The sequence below is a fragment of the Lucilia cuprina genome, chromosome 2 (genome assembly GCF_022045245.1).
Source record: "Lucilia cuprina isolate Lc7/37 chromosome 2, ASM2204524v1, whole genome shotgun sequence".
NCBI classification, from domain to species: Eukaryota; Metazoa; Arthropoda; class Insecta; order Diptera; family Calliphoridae; genus Lucilia; species Lucilia cuprina.
The window spans coordinates 13,646,533-13,660,790 of NC_060950.1; the positions used below are offsets into that span (position 1 = coordinate 13,646,533).

Here is a 14,258-nt window from a genome sequence, read left to right on the forward strand (position 1 = left end):
CTAGGTCTTTTCTTGTACTATTCCACAGCCAGCTAAAAGGCTAGTCCATACTAAATTTTAAATCATTATTTTTTCAGCATTTATTAAGTTTTTTTAATGATTTTTACACAATTTGTTTTTTTTTTTGTAAAAATAAGTTGATCTTATATATTATTATACATATATACGTTTGTTTATTTAAAAATAAGCAAAAATATTAATTTTTATTAATTTTATTTAAAAAAAAAGCCATTTAAACCTTCTAATGCGTTTTTAGACAAAAAAATTTGTTTGTTATAAAACTAAATTTTGTATAAATTACAATTCAAGTTTTAAACACCAAATTGAAACGAAAAACTATTATAGAATTGACAATAATCATATTAAACACTAATATTGCATTAAAAGGTAAGATTTGTTTTTTTTTTTTTCATCATATAACTAATAGTTTATTGCATCCATGCTTTAATATAAAAGTTTGGAAGACATTTTAATTTTAGAATCTAATTGAGAGAATAGAGGGTGAAAAATAATAGAACAAATACAAAATTACATCTTAATTAAAAAAAATATATATGGCTTTAGAAAAATAAATCCGTTTTTTTTTTTTAAATAAAAGTTTAGAAATCCTTATCCCAACCGGTAATGTCATCTGGTGGTGGTCCTTCTGGATCGGGAGGATAATCATCAAAGTTTGTGGTATCTGTAACACTTTTAACGGTGGGCCTAATGGGTGGTTCAAGAGTGCGATTTTGTAGTCCCCACCAGTAGAAGCCATCAAACCATCTGTAAGAAGGAAGAATTTTATTTATTATAATACTTGCAAGGTCTACAAGGTTAGTTTTGTACTTACTTATGCTTTTGTATCTCACTTATGCCACCACGTTGATAACCCAATCTTTCAGCTGGATTATCCCGACATAATTTCTTAATAAGATTGCGGGCATTGCTTGTTATATTACGGGGGAATTCAATGGCATCGATACCTTTCAATATGATATTGTAAGTTCTCATGGGATCAGAGCCAGTAAAGGGAGGAGTACCTTTTACGAGGAAATTTGTAAATTAGTAATAGTTAGACCGAAATCCATACAACAACTTACCTGTTAACAATTCAAACATTAAAACGCCCAAAGACCAATAATCAGCACTTATGTCATGACCACGATTTAGTATAACTTCAGGAGCCACATACTCCGGAGTACCACAGAAGGTCCAGGTCTTACGACCCGATTGCAATTTCTTGGCAAAACCAAAATCAACCAATTTCACATAACCCTTCTCATCTAACAAGAGATTTTCTGGTTTTAAGTCACGATAGATAATATTACGCGAATGCAGATAATCGAAGGCCTCTACCACACAAGCTGTATAGAATCTAGTGGTTGAGTCATCGAAATTGCCTTTGTCACGTAGTATAGTCCACAATTCACCACCCAGACAACTTTCCATTAACATATAGAGATATTTCTTGTCTCTAAATGTCTTAAAGAGTTTGACAATAAATTGACAATTGGCTTCACCCATGATTTCCTTTTCGGACATGATATGTTGCTGTTGTCGTGTCTCAACAATTTGAGCCTTTTTCATTTGTTTCAAAGCGAAAGAACGATTCGTATCGCCATTGATTTGAACCAATTCAACGCGACCGAAACCACCTACACCCAAGGTAGCAATGACACGTAGATCCGTAAGATTAACATCACGGAATTCTTCATTGATCCTAGGAAAACCACAAAAAATTGAAATTAATCCATGATGAGATAATTTTCCATGTCATAATGGTTATGATTGTAACGTTGTAAGTTGTAAAGATACTTCGTTACAATAACGATTATGAATAGCTTAAATGTTTTACTTACTTTCTTCGTTCCAGAGTTCCCTCATCATCATACCGATGTTTAATTTCATCTAAATTCGATATTAGTTGATTAAATGTTTCACGATCAATAACCAAACAGGTGACACCATCGGGAGAATCACAAATAATATTGGCGGTACGCAGGTCATCCCTTTGTAGGAAATAAAAAACAACAATAATTAAAGTTCTTTTTTTTTTGTTATATACACAACTTACCCTTGCAAAGCCTTTTCTCCAAAGAAATCTCCCTTTGATAAGGTTCTTATAAACTTCTCCTCTTGGGTATTGGGCAGTTTAATTGTTACCCTAACCGTACCCTTAGATATAATAAAGAATGTATCTCCTCTGGCTCCTTGTCTTACAATATAATCGCCTTGCTGGTAATGGGTCTCTTCCAAAATATCTGATATTTTAATAAGAGTATCTTCCTGGAGATTTTTAAATATAGGCACACTGTTGCAAATAGGAAGAAATCAAGAAAACAGGAAATCTCATTTAAAAAAAGTGAAAAATTTTATAAAATATTAACAAAAAAAAGTTAAATATGTTGTTTTTGTCTTTTTTGTTCATAAAATTATCTCATACATAGAGTGACTACACTCTACACATCCTCAGTCATCGAACTTTTTCTATTTCAAGACCAACATCATCAACATCGTCATCAGCGTTATATTATAAGTATATGCGGATGGATAGATAGATCATTGTGCAAGTATTTTTGCGTTTTTTTAATATTTATTTGAAAAAAGTATCAAACAGAAATGAGAGAAAGTTTCATTTGTAAACAATTTTAAACATCATTGCCACCAGTAACCAACTACTAACTATACACGTTGCTGATGATGAATATGGTTGGGCTGACTCAGACTGGTTGGTTGGAAACTACGTTCATTCGTGGTAGGCCTTTAAGCAAACACAGTCAGACAAATAAACAAATATGAACCAAAAAAGCATGATCTTTTTTGTCATTTTTAAAATATTACAACTTTAGATCTAGTATATGGATTTTAATCATAGTTTCATTATACATATCAGAAACTTTTTAAAAGTAACTACTAATTTCTAACAAAAACAGTACCTTTTTAGGTACTTTTTAAAGTACTAAACTAATTGCTCTTTAGTGTATAGACTTGACTATATAGTAGACTATAGACTATACAATAGAATAGAATATAGACTAGGAAAAATAATAGATTATAATCTAGACTACGGTCTAAACTATAGACTAGACTACGGTTAGACTTTCGCCAAAACTATAGAGTATAATACACGATAGACTATAGTCAAAACTATAGACAAGAATGTAGACTCCACACTTGAAAATAATATTACCGGACTGTAATCAATATTTAAGACTAGATTATATACTATAGACTGGACTAGAATGTGGACTAGAGTGATGACTTGAATATAGACATAACTATATAGTATATAGTTATGTCTATATTCAAGTCATCAAATATAGACTAGATTATATAATGTAATATAGACTCGATAAAACTATAAACTAGAACATTGACTTAACTAAAGACTGCATTATACACTAGACTATATACTGAACCATAGACTAAACTATATACCACAATATACACTGGACTGTAGACTATACTTTTGGCAAGACTATAGACTAGAATATATATTAGACTAGGAACTAGACTATAGACAAGACTATAGACTAGACTATAAAATAGACTATAGACCTGACTATAGACTAGACTATAGACTAGACTATAGACTAGACTATAGACTAGACTATAGACTAGACTATAGACTAGACTATAGACTAGACTATAGACTAGACTATAGACTAGACTATAGACTAGACTATAGACTAGACTATAGACTAGACTATAGACTAGACTTTAAACTACAGACCAGAATATTGACTTAACTAAACACTGCACTATAGACTACAATTCAGACTAAACTATAGACTAAACTATAGACTACACTATACAGTGGACTTTTTACAAGACGGTAGATTAGATTATAGTCTAGACTATAGACTAGAATATAGACTATAGACCTGAATATAGACTAGACTTTAAACTACAGACAGACAACCTAGTCTATCGAATAGATTATTAGACGTTTCCAGAAAAGGTATTTATCCTGAATCTGATCACAACATTATCCTTTTTATGCGATTGTTGATTGGACTTATTCGGTTCAGGCTTGTTGTACCGCTTTTTTGTCAATATATAAGTATATTAAACATAATTATGAGCATTTGCCATATTCGGAAAGTCTAGTTGTAGTGGAGCTATTTGAAATAATAGGCCGATCTTGTTTTCAATAGGCTTAGACCTGAATATAGACTAGACTTTAAACTACAGACAGACAACCTAGTCTATCGAATAGATTATTAGACGTTTCCAGAAAATGTATTTATCCTGAATCTGATCACAACATTATCCTTTTTATGCGATTGTTGATTGGACTTATTCGGTTCAGGCTTGTTGTACCGCTTTTTTGTCAATATATAAGTATATCAAACATAATTATGAGCATTTGCCATATTCGGAAAGTCTAGTTGTAGTGGAGCTATTTGAAATAATAGGCCGATCTTGTTTTCAATAGGCTTAGTCCATGCTACAATAGAATATCATGAACCAAACTTCATTGGATTATCTTAAAATTCAAAAAATTTTGGCGGTTGTATATGGGCTAGGTTAAATAAAATTCTTGGCCTATTGATAAAGTTTAAGGTGGGTGTAGGACAAATATTTTTGGGTCTTACCAGCATCAGCACAAATCCAATATACACTTCCTACTATAGAGGGGTAGGGTATAAAAAAGACCGTTTTATACTACGCTTGATGTATGTTTTTATAAACAAATATCGCTTTAATAATTATGGAGCTGGTTAAAGTATATAAATTTATATTTGCAGTGTGTGACGTTATAACGATGAGCATGACCACCATCACAAACTTTTTACAGACCTCACGTTATTTCTTTTTATTTTTTACATATTTCTTTTTACACATTTTTTTTAGCAATAAATAAATGATGTTTTTATTGGCTTTTTATTAATTGCTCAAGTTATTTGTTTATGGAAAATTATTATTATTATTTTTTGTTTTGTTCATGCCTTTTTTTAAACAACATACAACCAACATTCCCTATTAAGTTGTTTGGTTTAGTTATTTATTTGCTTGTTTTGTTTTTTTTTACATTATTCACACATGTATGTATGTATGTATGTATGTATGTATCTATGAAAGTATGTAGTGGTAGGTAAATTTTTAGCAAATTTGATTTCACTTTTATAATTTTTGTCGTTGTTATAAAATGTTAGGCGCATAGAGGAAAAAAAACCAAATTACGGATAAGGAGACCAAAAACAATTTTGAAAATAACAAATAGTAAATTACAAATGTAATGAAAGCATTTTAAAATACCGCTTAGTTTGTTGTAAATGATTTATAGCTGTTGAATCTCTAGTTTTAGGAACGTGTTTTACTAGGAGTTTCTGCTTTTAAAGGTCTTTAACAATTTCAAAATAACTTTGTTAATGGATGTATGTGTATGTGTTTTTTTTTTGAAATTTGATTAAATTCAATGAAATCTACTGAGCCCACAACTAACATTCGACTTCCTGCTAGGGGAAAAGCAAATCTCCCATTTTCATTAAACGATTGTAGGGTTCATTGATCTTCTCTTCGTTAGCTAAATTATGTTTTATTTTATCATATATCAAGAGATATACGCAGATTATCAGTTCATAGAGAACTACTGAACTCATAACAGTGAGTGACGAAGATCCTTAAGCATATCGGGGGGTTGTATTAAACACCGATCAATTAGAATCAACTCTGAGCCGATTAAGCCATATCCGCCCTGCTGACACACAATTACAGGCATTATTCAAGATACTGAACTCATTACAGTAATACGAAGTGCCTTTAGCGTATAGGAAGGTTGCATTGTATACCGATCAACTTAGAATCAACTCTGAGCTGAACATGCCCACCCGCCGATTGGCACATAATTACAAATAATATATTAGATATTTTAATGAAATTTAGAACATAAGTATTGTTCGGCCCAATGACAAAATCGATCTCTAATTATACTTAGCCCCCAAACTAAAGGGCCTTTCGTTTTGGGCTTTTTAGCTCAAAACGTTGTTAAGGAAACTTCCCTCTAGAAAATGACTTAAACGTCTATAATTGACTTCTAACCATTGGTATCGCAACATAAATTCTGCCTCCTATTTTTTTGACTCTAGACCCTTATATAAAATCTTGTTTAGTAACTGATATTTTCTGTATGGATGTCATATTTATTCTAATCCAATTAAACCATTTTGATATTTCTCGGACCTCTGACTGGAAGCTTGTGTTACGGTGGTATATTTCTGTTTTTAGGTCTTCAATATACAACCCCAGGCCTACTTTATCCTCCAACTTAGAGCCATCTGTGAAACAACGGATTCCTGCTGGTATTTGCTCCAGTTTTCCGCTTGACTAAGACTTTTTATCTGGGATTAGCGTTTTAAAATTTCTTATGTGTCTGGTATAACCTTCCAATGTTTCCAGTACACATTGTTGACTGATAAGATTAAATCTAAAACCTGATTAGATCATATTAGAAGCGCCTTGCATCATATGAGTAATAGGAATTATTAGCAATGAATTGTACTCGTTTTGAGGGAAAAAGGAGCCCTAATGTTTTTTCAGGACACCCGATGATTTTCTCATTCGAAATATTTAATAGACCCACAAAAGTATATATATTCTGGGTCCTTATTAAATTCTAAGACGATCTAGGCATGTCTGTCCGTCTGTCTGTTGAAAGCATGATAGAGTCCGAACGAAAGGAGCTAGAAGGTAGAAATTTTACACAAATTTTTCTTATATGTAAGGTTTGTTTGGTATTGAAAATGGCTCACGTTTTCGTATAGCCCCCATACAAGTAGCCTCCGAAAAACCGATTAAACAGGCATAACTGTTTTAAAACTGCGAGTATAGCAATGACAGAAATAAGTTTTAAATGAGCCAAATTCTCTCTACCAAATTTTATGACCATCGATCCATAATTGACTCCTCCTCTCATATAGGGAGCTCTAGAAAACTTTAACGCTCATTGCTGGCTTAAAAATACGATTTTAGTGCTGTAATTCGATATAAGTATGTTTTTTACGAGCAAAAATCTTCTATAAACCGAATTTTAGGAGGATCGGTCTACAATTAACCCAAGCTTTCCACTTACTGCATACGGTTTGATGGTGAGTGTATAAGATTTGGCATATACTTTTGAGAGACTAATTTTTCCCCCCAAAAAAAAGTTAAAGAAACAACTTTTGCAAATTTTTTCTTAAAAACTATCTAAAGTTTTATATATAAACTAACCTTTTAAGAAAATCTGTATATTCCGCTTGGCGTATTAGACCAGTACGCATCATAATTGTCTGGAAACATTGACGTTCGATGGCCCATAATTTACACTCGGATATAGCAGTTATAGTGGCGGTACGTTGGCAGTTATATAAAATGGCCAATTCACCCAAAACTTTAGCGCCCGATAAAGTCGACAGATATTTACCCTCGCGTGAAACTTCAACACGACCCTCTAGAATAAGAGAAGAAAAGAATAAAGATGAGTTAATAAAAATATCAAAAATTAAAAAAAGTTAAAGAAATAATAATAAAATAAATTAAGCCAAAACAATTTTTAATCATTCATCTTACCATCCGAAAGTTCATTATCCTCATTGTTAATGGTTTCTAAATCTTGATCTTTAAGATTACCAGTACGACGTTTACGTGCATACGTATGTATAGGTACGATTAGTCTAGGTCGCGGTATAACAAATTGATCGTTTAATTTTTGAGAACCTCTCGAACTAGCATTCGACGAATGACCAGATGATGTAGAAGAATCACTATTTTGTCGAGCATGTTGTGTATTATTATATTTTGAGTTAACATTCAAAACATTTTCAAAGGTCTCCGTGAGTTGTTCAACATTTTTCTTTAAATCTTGTTTAATATCCAATGATATTTTACGATGTCTAGTGTTGGACTTAGGCATAGTATTTATAGTGTGAGTATTAGGATATGCTTCTTGTTGTGGAGTATATGAAGGAAATCTTACTGATTCCGAACGATTAACTTGTGTTATAGAACGTGGTTTCGGTATGGGCGCTAAGGATTGTTCGTTAGTAGTAGTAAAGGAACTTAAACTACTATCACAGTTATTGGCAGGTAACAAATGCTTTTTAAGAGCTTGTGGTTGTTTTAATATCACAGTTTGGTATTTTTCATTAACATCTCCTACTTCTTCTCCTCCTCCTCCTTCTACTCCCTCAACAACAGTAGTGGATAGAAATGTTGAAGAATGTTTAGAATGTTGAGTATTTTTTAGCCATGTGCTATTCATATCCGTTTTCGTGGATCTTGTATTATAAATCATAGTTTGTGATCTCTTTAAGGAGGGAGGTTTTATAGAAATTTGCTGTCTTGGCCTTTGTTGACGTTTCTCTGTACCATAATTACTTATGGAAGAAGAAGAAGTGTCATAATGAGTTTGTAAGTTTGGCTGCTCCTCCGCTATGGGTTTATCCCAATCGTAATTGGGTTTTATGGCTTTTTGTCTTAGCGTTGAAGGTTTATAACCATTTAAGTCTTTTATGGTATTTACAACAGACTCATCTTTACTTTGACGTTCCAGGGCACGTATTTGTTCCAGATTCATTTGATATTTACTAAGTGTGGATATGCCTTCTTTTAAGTAACTGCCACCACTATAGATACCATTACTGCTAGTATTATGAATTTGTTTTAACGGTCGATCTCCTGCTGAAGATTGCTGTGAGTATTCACTGTTATTAGGTACATGTAGTGTTGAATTTGTATCGTTTAATCTTGTTTGACCAAAATTTTGATGCGCTTGACACCAATTGGCCTCATATAACTCCACCATGGCATTGTTACGGTCTAGCGATAAACTCGCATCGACTGCTTTACCAGGATAATGTTGAATTTTCATTTCGTGTGATTTTTGTTAGTTTTTCTTTTTTTTTTTTTCTTCTGTTGAGTAGAGACTTTGGATTTGATTTAGGCTTTTAAAGTCATTATTTTTATTTTCAACTTAAAATGTTGCATTTTTTTAGATTTTTCTTTTAAGTAATTTTAAACTTTTGTTAACGTTTTTCACTATTTTATTTAAAAATATTTAATTTTTTTGTGTTTAAAACGCGAAAATTTGATTTCTACCATGAACGCAGTATTTGTATTGAGTTTGATTTTAACTACTAGAAGACCCAGAGTCAATTAAAATTAAAAGAAATCAGACAACAACTAATACTTGCGTTGTTGTCTTAAAAAAAATCATTTTATTTTATTTTATTTATTCATACATTTATGTAGCATTCAATTTAAATCCAAATAACTGACGAGTACAACATACTAAAAAAATTTAAAAAAAAAGATCAAAAAACTATATTCCAAAAAAACCTAAACAATGTTTTGCGTAATTGAAAAACTTTGTTCATTGATTGCATACCAAAATAGTAGCACCAATCCACACTAGTAGTACATGCTGATTATCATGTTTAGTAAAATGTCTGCTGCTTTTTTATACCCTACACCTCTCTAGTGGGGAGGGTATTATACGTTTGTGCTGATGTTTGTAACATACAAAAATATTGGTCCAATACCCAACTTAAAGTATACCGAATGATTCAGAATCATTTTTTGAGTCGATTAAGACATGTCCGTCTGTCCGTCTGGCTGGCTGTCCATGTAAACCTTGTGCGCAACGTACAGGCCGCAATTTTCAAGATAATTTGATGACCAAGCATGTTTTTTGGCACAGGGACGAAGCCTATTGAAAATGACTGAAATCGGTCCATTATTTCACCTAGCCCCCATACAACCGTACCACCCGATTTGAACTTTTTATGCCATAATTACGTCAAATATTCTATAATCTCTCTAAAAATTGTCACAAATAAGTTTTCTATAAGTATAAATGACACTGTAGATTTTCGTAAGGATCGGCCCTTATTTGACCCTGCCCCCATACAAACCCTCCCTTCAAAAAATGTCTTAAACGTCTAAAATTGACTTGTGACCATTTGTATCGCAATGAAACTCAACAAAACTAAGTGTTATTTAAAAATATGTCCTATTCCCAAATTTAACCGAGGATCGGCCCATATCTGACCTATAAAAAGCCTCATTTAGAAATTTTAGTTTTTTTTAACAATAAATTGTTTAAACATTTTGGAATTATGGTAATATTCAACATAAAAGTTTATTTATAAAAAATACAAATTTTAAAAATATACTCATGTTGTAGGGTATTATATGTAGGGCCATGCCCGACTATACTTTCCTACTTGTTTTGTTTTGCTTATTTTCATAGCGTTTCTTTTGTTTTTTTTTTTTTTTTGTAATTTCTTTTTGAAGTATGTGTTTATTTTCAGCAATTATTATTACAACATACTATTTACTGAGTAATTATAATAATATGCATATAGCTACGCAACATCAATTTTACAAAGCGTAATAATAATGGCACAAGGTGCTAAAAAAATAAGAATATGTTTCTAGTAGGGGGTATAAGAAATCTAAAGGCCTTATCAATTAGGCCTTCCTTTCTAAAATATTCATTTGATGTTTCAGTGTGTTTTCTTGGTAAAACATTCTAAAATACTTTTTTTTAGGTTTTAATTAGGTTGGCAAGGTTTTCATACGTGTTTTCAGCGAAACCCCACCCAACGACCTATAACTTCACGTACCCACGACAATTGGATCTCCGCTTCGGAACGGTCCAATTTTCAATCGGCCAAAGATTGGTTTCATGTTCGAATCAGAATTGTAATCAGAATTTGATATCATAGAATCTGATGTTATGGTTTTTTTTTTTGTCAGAAATAAACCGATCAGCTGACTGCTTACAGATTTGCAGTTTTCTTTTGTTTTTTGTTTTGTTAGTTTATGGAATGTTGTTGGAAAATGTAAGTTAAATAAATAAAAATTAATTAATTTATAAATATTCAATTATTTTTGGCACAAATAGGGGCAAAAACATAGAAATGCAACACAGATTGCATTATTTTTAGAGTTCATGGAGAAGAACCCAGATATAGCAAAAGGTTTCACAAAACGCGATAAAGTTATAGTGGATTCTCTTTGGCAGGATTTGACGGTTTCTCTTAACAGGTAAACTATTTTTTTCAAAGTTCATTAATTTGGCCACAATACAACTGATACAGTACTTCTGCCTAGACGTATGGTGGAATCGTTTCCAACTGACCTTTGGTAAGACCCTTCTGCTAAAAATCGCAATGTTGCAGCCACTTGAATCACGCAGGGAATGGTTGATGGTAACAAATGTTCTTTTACAATGTCTAACACCATTACGAACGCTTCTTTATTCAGAAGGTATTGTCCAATGAATCTGCGAATCATTAAAGTGTTAAAACCATTTCCCGATCAAATCAAAATCACTACTTACACAGATTTTGGCAGTTCCAATGGATTGCTGTGATCCCTTAAAATTTTCCGATTAATTCGTTGACAACTTTCTTCAACCTCAACATCAACCATTCCAATTTTTTGTATAAATTATTTAAAAAAATGAATAATACGTCAACTTTTAATTTCTGATAAATTACCAATTCTGACTTAGATTCCATAACAGCCGTGATTATTTGGTCTCCATCAGAAATAAATTTCAGAGTTTAAATGGTTTCTACCAGAATATATTTGAGTTAAAATGGTTTAAACCAGTATTAAATCGTGAGTACTTTAAAAACACAACCTCACTCTAAATGTAAAACGAAAGCACGCATATAATGAAGACAACACATATCAAACTCTGACGAAAGCTCGGCAACAAGGTTCAACATAACCATCCTTAGACATGAATTACAACAGCATTCAAAAATACCTCAATAGCCATTATTTACAAATGCTTAATAAAGTTATTTATGGTTTATTGTAGGAATTTTGTATGGAAAATGTGCGTAATATAAACCTAAAATAACCGATTAATATCTTTATGAATATGTATGAAAAATCAAATTTTAGTAAATAGAATAAAAGTGATATAAATTATATTTTGCACTTTTACACAATTGTTATAATAATAATAAAGTAGAATGAAAACAGCTGTTTCTTTTGCATAAAAATATATCACTGATCTAATGCGACAAGCTAACTTTTGGAATCATTTAAAAAATTGCATCGAAGAAATGAATTGATCAAATTTTCTATCCGTATTTTCCTGGAGGGTGAAAACAATCGTCACTTTAGTGTCTCCTTTGTAAACAAAGCTATTTGCTAAATCTTTATATAATCTAAGGATTGACGATTCATTTCCTCGTAGGACAATCACATGTTAAAATAACTAATCACCTGGATGCTCAATGGCTATAGATAGTTCGAAACTGTCCGACTGGCTGGATAAGTTCGACAAAGAGTTATTGCATCCGAAAAATTCAGTAATATCCATTTATGTACAATAACCTGGTAGGCACTATTTCGTCTTTCATCACGGATGTAATCTATGTCAACGAGGGCGCAGGCAATCATCACTTTAGTGTCCAGTTTGTAAGCGAAAGAGTGGACACTTGAAAAACATACTTAAGTTATTTACGAGTCTTCGCGTCAATGCATTACATACTTTTCGAACCGATTTCGCGTTCTACGCTTCAAGTTACATACAACGCTTTTTAAGCGTAATTTTTTTGTTTTATTCTTAAAAAAGACAAAACATTTTATTTATTGTTTCATTATTAAACTCATTTGTTTTATTCAAATTGATAAATACGCATTAAATAAAGAATATAAAATGTCAAAATCAGCTGACATTTTCATGCGTCGCTTGTGACGCTTATAAAAGTAGAAATTTTATCTACTTTAAACATTCATTGATTCTACTTTTTCGACAGACGAATAGAATAACAGAAAGCGTAAAAGTCGTGGCGCGGACCAACAGCATAAGGGGTGTCGATTAACTTCCCCGTAGGACAAGCACATGTTAAATAAGTAGTTCAGGTTAAATAACTAGTTCGAAAATGTACTTTTTGAAGTAAAATAACTTTAACTAGACTAAAGGTCTTTTTGAGAAAAGTACTATTTGAATAACGAAAAAGTACCAAACAAGTACTATATTAATGATTTTCATTTATCAGGACTCTGCATGTTTAAGGTATGAAATATTTAACAAAATTAACAACTATCTTTTGGAACTTATAGATTCTCATTAACTCAAGACTCTAGCGAGCGAAATAAGTAAAAAAGTGTTAAAAGGCCTTTTAAAAGGCCTCAAAGCTTCTTAGTTTTACCCTAATAGACTAGCCTAAGAATGTGGGTTACAAATTCTTTTCATTACTTTTTGCAAAACAAAAAAATCCGTTGCATGTGATTTAATAATAAATCCCACTTTCAAAATTCTAAATATAATCATCAGATCAAATACAAAATAATACAACTAACAAAAAATGTGTGAAAGCCATTTTAAAATATGAAGAATTTTAAATTTTCAACATTACTATTAAGATTTAAAGATCGCAACATATAATATATTTTATACAAAATCTTAAAACTGTTAAAAATGTCTGCTGTCATGAATAACGTCATTACTTCTGTCTAATTTTGCAAATATCTTTTAAAATTCTTGTTGATTATAAAATTATACAACTTATAACAGTAATTTATAAAATAATACACATATATTATTAAATTTATATAATTAAAAAAAAATAAAACAAGTAACATTAGTATAATTGGCTATTTTTAAGCCATGAACCAACCACCCATTTCTTGCTAAAACATTTTATTCCATTAAACATTTGCATACGGTGTATAAAAAAAAAAACTAGTACAAAAAATTATTAATTCAAATAAGTTCTTTAAGTAAATCTTTTTTTTTTCGAAAAATATTCGTACAATATAATGACTCGATTATGACTAATGCCAATTAATTACTGGACAACCCAAGCCCAGAGAGGGAGAGTACGATTTCATATAGTTTACATATCAGGCATGGAAAAATTAGTAGTTTAGTACTTTTCAATATCGAAAAATAACTTGATAGCCTGCCGACATTTTCGGTACATTTGATAGTTTTGCAGACTATAATTGAGAGTAAAGTCTAATCGATATTGTAGTTTTCAGTGTAGTGTAGTATACATTATGGTATTTAATTTAGTGTAGTTCATATTCTAGTCTTTAGTCTAGCCTATATTATTGTCTTTAGTCTAGTCTATAGTCTATTCTATAGTCTCGTCTAGTCTATAGTCTAATCTATAGTCTAGTCTATATTCTAGTCTATAGTCTAGTCTATAGTATAATCTATAGTCTAGTCTATAGTCTAGTCTATAGTCTAATCTATAGTCTAGTCTATAGTCTAGTCTATAGTCTAATCTATAGTCTAGTCTATAGTCTAGTCTATAGTC

The 14,258-nt window shown here is 31.4% G+C and overlaps 1 protein-coding gene and 1 long non-coding RNA gene across 5 annotated transcripts in view; both read right to left on the reverse strand.

Annotated features, from left to right (window-relative positions):
• Nucleotides 1–397: 397 nt before the first annotated feature.
• The window catches only part of LOC111677667 (cGMP-dependent protein kinase, isozyme 2 forms cD4/T1/T3A/T3B), a 47,156-nt gene continuing 33,295 nt past the window's right edge, over nt 398–14,258 (reverse strand). For 2 of the 4 annotated variants that reach the window (XM_046945031.1, XM_023438830.2), the window contains exons 3-8: nt 7,198–7,417; nt 2,057–2,293; nt 1,842–1,991; nt 1,083–1,702; nt 833–1,022; nt 398–765 (exon numbers count right to left, since the gene is read on the reverse strand). In XM_046945031.1, coding sequence (XP_046800987.1) covers nt 600–765; nt 833–1,022; nt 1,083–1,702; nt 1,842–1,991; nt 2,057–2,293; nt 7,198–7,417 — 1,583 coding nt within the window. In that variant the 3' untranslated portion in view covers nt 398–599. Of the gene's footprint in view, nt 766–832; nt 1,023–1,082; nt 1,703–1,841; nt 1,992–2,056; nt 2,294–7,197; nt 7,418–7,536; nt 9,011–14,258 lie in introns of those variants that run through there. The other 2 variants (XM_046945032.1, XM_023438829.2) reach the window with 2 other exon arrangements.
• LOC124418484 overlaps nt 8,975–14,258 on the reverse strand; it is a 9,734-nt gene continuing 4,450 nt past the window's right edge. The window contains exon 2 of the long non-coding RNA XR_006940031.1: nt 8,975–9,166. This is a non-coding gene — a long non-coding RNA (uncharacterized LOC124418484). The remainder of the gene's footprint in view (nt 9,167–14,258) is intronic.